The sequence below is a fragment of the Chionomys nivalis genome, chromosome 3 (genome assembly GCF_950005125.1).
Source record: "Chionomys nivalis chromosome 3, mChiNiv1.1, whole genome shotgun sequence".
Classification (NCBI taxonomy): domain Eukaryota; kingdom Metazoa; phylum Chordata; class Mammalia; order Rodentia; family Cricetidae; genus Chionomys; species Chionomys nivalis.
In genome coordinates, this window is record NC_080088.1 from 2,596,599 (window position 1) to 2,600,595 (window position 3,997).

At 43.9% G+C, this 3,997-nt stretch overlaps 1 protein-coding gene across 1 annotated transcript; it reads left to right on the forward strand.

The window, feature by feature from the left end:
- The first annotated feature begins 273 nt into the window (after window positions 1–273).
- LOC130872057 (60S ribosomal protein L37a-like) lies at window positions 274–552 on the forward strand. Its single transcript, XM_057765853.1, has one exon. It carries the CDS (start codon window positions 274–276, stop codon window positions 550–552), a length of 279 nt encoding a protein of 92 aa, XP_057621836.1.
- Window positions 553–3,997: the final 3,445 nt, after the last annotated feature.

Sequence of the window (3,997 nt, forward strand, 5' to 3'; positions counted from 1 at the left end):
GCTTTACCCACCATTGCCACTCAATTTGAATAATCTGGTGTGTGAGACAAGGCAGTGTGGGGCGGGGAGAAAGAGAAGTTCACAGAGTGGTATTGAGAGGTAAAAGAAAATTATTGATCTGGAATATAATTGGTAGATTTTAAATAACTATGCTTAGCAGGGTCAATAAGAATCTTTGGATTTTGGCAGAGTACCAGAAAGTATAAGAGAGAATGAAGAAATTTTTAGAAATTAAAAATCCAGCTCTCTGTGCTTGGGTTAGGTTCCGGCGACATGGCTAAGCGCATCAAGAAGGTCAGGATTGTCGGGAAATATGGGACCCGCTATGGTGCCTCCCTCCGGAAAATGGTGAAGAAATTTGAAATCAGCCAGCACGCCAAGTACACGTGCTCCTTCTGTGGCAAGACCAAGATAAAGAGACGAGCCGTCGGCATCTGGCGCTGTGGTTCCTGCAGGAAAACAGTGGCTGGCGGGGCCTGGACCTACAACACGACTGCTGCCGTCACAGTGAAGTCTGCCTTCAGAAGACTGGGGGAACCGAAAGACCAGTAAAAGTGCTACCATTTGATACCCAAGCCTGCTCAACAATGCACAGCCAACTAAATAAGTGGGTTAATTTACGTAACAAAAAAAAAAAAAGAAATTAAAAATCCAGCATTAGATTAAGACTCCAAGGTGTCATACAGATGAGGTACAGCTAAATTGAGTCAACTTGGGACAAGAAAAACCTCAACGAGGCCACAAAGCGGAAGAGCACAGAGACAACCAGAGGGTCCCCCAAGCTCACATTCCTGGAATTTCTGTGTCAGCCTTCCTGAGCACCGTGAATTTGTTCCCAAGACGGGTTTGTGGTTCCCTCTTTCTAGGCAGCTCTTCCCAGACATCCGGGTCCCTGTGTAGATGTGAGCTGCGGGGTTGCGTCCCCAGCACCCGGCCGCCCACATGGCTAGCTTATGCCCCGAAATAATTACATGGAAACTGTATGCTTTTAATCACTGCCTGGCCCATTAGTTCCAGTCTCTTATTGGCTAGCTCTTACATATTGATCTAACCCATTTCTAATATTCTGTGTAGCACAACGAGCTGGCTTACCAAGGAAGATCTTAACCTGCGTCTGTCTGGAGTGGGAGAATCATGGCGACTCCTGACTCGGCTTCTTTCTTCCAGCGTTCTGTCTGTTTACTCCACCCACCTAAGGGCTGGCCTATAAATGGGTCAAGGCAGTTTCTTTATTAAATGAAAGTAACTCCTCCATCATTTCCCCTTTTTTTGTTTAAACAAAAAAGAAAGGCTTTAACTTTAACGTGGTAAAATTACATATAACAAAATGGTTATCAAGCAAGAATTACAGTTACAATATTTATATCTACCCTATCTTTTATCATAACTAAGGAAAACTATAACTATCTATTTATTCTTCAACTCCATCAAAGACTCCAGAAGGATATAATATTACCTAAGTAAACAAGAAATAAGAAAACTCTAGAAATGACAGAAACATCTTGCTGCCTGGACAGTCACCCAAAGTTCCTCTGTACCGTTGGGGCATCCATCTTCAGCCTACAGGCCCATAGTTTTCAGCAGACATTTCCATGAAGCAGGAAAATTCCAAAGACAGTTCAGTCACTTTTTGCTGTGTCCTGCAGAATGTCTCGTAGACTCTTTCATGAATCAGGAACCCTGAAAGACCATCTCACCTTTAGGCAAGTTCAGCAGTCCTCTCTCTGCAAGTTCTTTGTGTCCAGTTTATGCAACAGTCCAGGCAAGAGCAGTTTCTTGCCCAAATGTCTACCAAACTCCATAAGGAGCCTCTTCGATGCCCATTATCCTCTTGAAGTAGATTGGTGCTGCCAGGAGCAGACGTGTCTCATTGTCATGAAAAGCCCTAAATTATTAAAACATTAAATGCCATGTTCTGTAGTCTTTGAAAGATATGAAGAATGCCTAATTGAAATATATCTCTATATATCTAGAAAATCTAACTAACGTGACTACAAGCTTGACTATTATTTATGATTATCCATTAGCAACCTATATACATTACATTTTTAAATGAACTATACAATCACAATACCTTAATCAAGATTAGAAATATGCATATACATATAACAAAATTGACCTTAAAATCCACACCAATGTAAATTATTCATATCTATATCATATCCCCCTTTAAATGTAAAAGAACATTTATAAACAATATTTGGGAACATGGGCGCAGTTTTTTCTCTCCAAACTGCTTCCTGCTGAATGGGGGCGCTGTATTCAGATCTTTCATGGTGTAACCTGTGTGTCAGGGTCATCTCAGTCGGCAGTTGAGTGAAGGAATTTCTCTGTCAGCCTTCCTGAGCACCGTGAATTTGTTCCCAAGACGGGTTTGTGGTTCCCTCTTTCTAGGCAGCTCTTCCCAGACATCCCAGTCCCTGCTTCTCCCCTGGGCTCTGCCCTTGGTTCTGTCTCCTCCCATGATGTGATATCCATGTGTATTTGAATATTGCTTGGTCCCTGTTACTGCAACCTGGAACCAAGGAGGGCAGGGCTTTTATCTTGGCCACTCCTGTGTGCAGAACATGGACCACAGTGCCCAGCATGAGGTGACGCTCGCCGGTGTTGTAAGGGTGGTGATGGGAAAGGAGGCACCTAAGGCTGACCCAGCTAGGCCAGCGTGATGGAGTCTCGAGTGTCATACCCTTTAGGAGACAGGGGACCTCGCTCTGCAGGTTCCCTTATGGGGTGGGGTCGGTGATCTCTCCAGTATGGGTAAGCCCCAGATCACTACAATCTGCTTTCCAGGCAAGCAGAGGGCCTTTGGAAGCAGAAGCGCATTGCTGAGAATTAATAGAGCCTCGGGGAAGGCCAGGTTCTTGTCAGAGTGACAGGGTGGGGTCTGGATAGGATCACCTGTTTTGTGAATTTTGAGTCTAATTTAGAAAACTTTACTAACAGCCAATTAATATACTTAAAAGACTTGGCCACTGCAACAGAGACCCTTTTCCCTAGGACCACTGAAATGAAGTTTAAAAGAGGTTAAAAACCTTGAAGGTCATTTTACCGACTGAACAGCTAAAAGGTGAAGTCATCCATTACTATGGCAACAGTCTTTTGGGAAAAGCTGTAAAGATGCCAACAGGAGGTAAATATGCTTATAAAGTGTCCACCCAGACCCCAGCCAGAGACTCCTCCTGCAGCTTTGTCTCGGCTCCAGGGGTGATCCTGAGGTAAGTGGCTCCAAGTGTTTGTTGGTGTTAGTCCATGAGCGCTGAGATTCTGGCACTCGGGGTTCACAGCCCTAACCCTACCCTAACCCTGAGTCTGATTTGTGAGGTGTGGGCTTCCTGAAGACATCAAGAGGATGCCAGGGGCTGAGGCTACACTTCCTCTTGGGATGACTTCTGACCCTGCCCTTGCCCGGCAAGCAATGCACAGCGCACCCCTCTGGAGGGAGTTGGGACTGCTGGCGTGTGACTTCTGTTTTCCCTGGAGACCCAGCCTGTCTGGAACCCATGGGTGTGGTGCTGGCCTTTCACTGAGGATCAGGGACTCCACTGTTTATAATAAACATTTGAAGATTTCTAAGACCAGAGGTGGAAATAGTAATATCCAGATATAATGGTGATGTGCGAGTCCCCTCTGAATGCTATGAATATGTCTTATTGCCATTGGTTAATAAAGAAGCTACTTTTGACCAATGGCTTAACAGAATATAGCCAGGCAAGAGCAGATATTTAGAGAGAATAGGCAGAGTTAAAGGAGATGTCATATAGCCACTGAAGGAGACAGAAACCAAGAACTTTACTGGTAAACGAAAAGCCTCATGGTAAAATATAAAATAATAGAAATGGGTTAATTTAAGATGTAAGAGCTAGTTAGAAATATGCTTGAGCTATTGGCCAAACAGTATTACAATTAATATAGTTTCTGTGTGATTATTTCAGGTCTGAGTGGCCGGGAAATGAACAGACAGCCTCTGTCTACATAATAGTAAATAATATCAAAATAT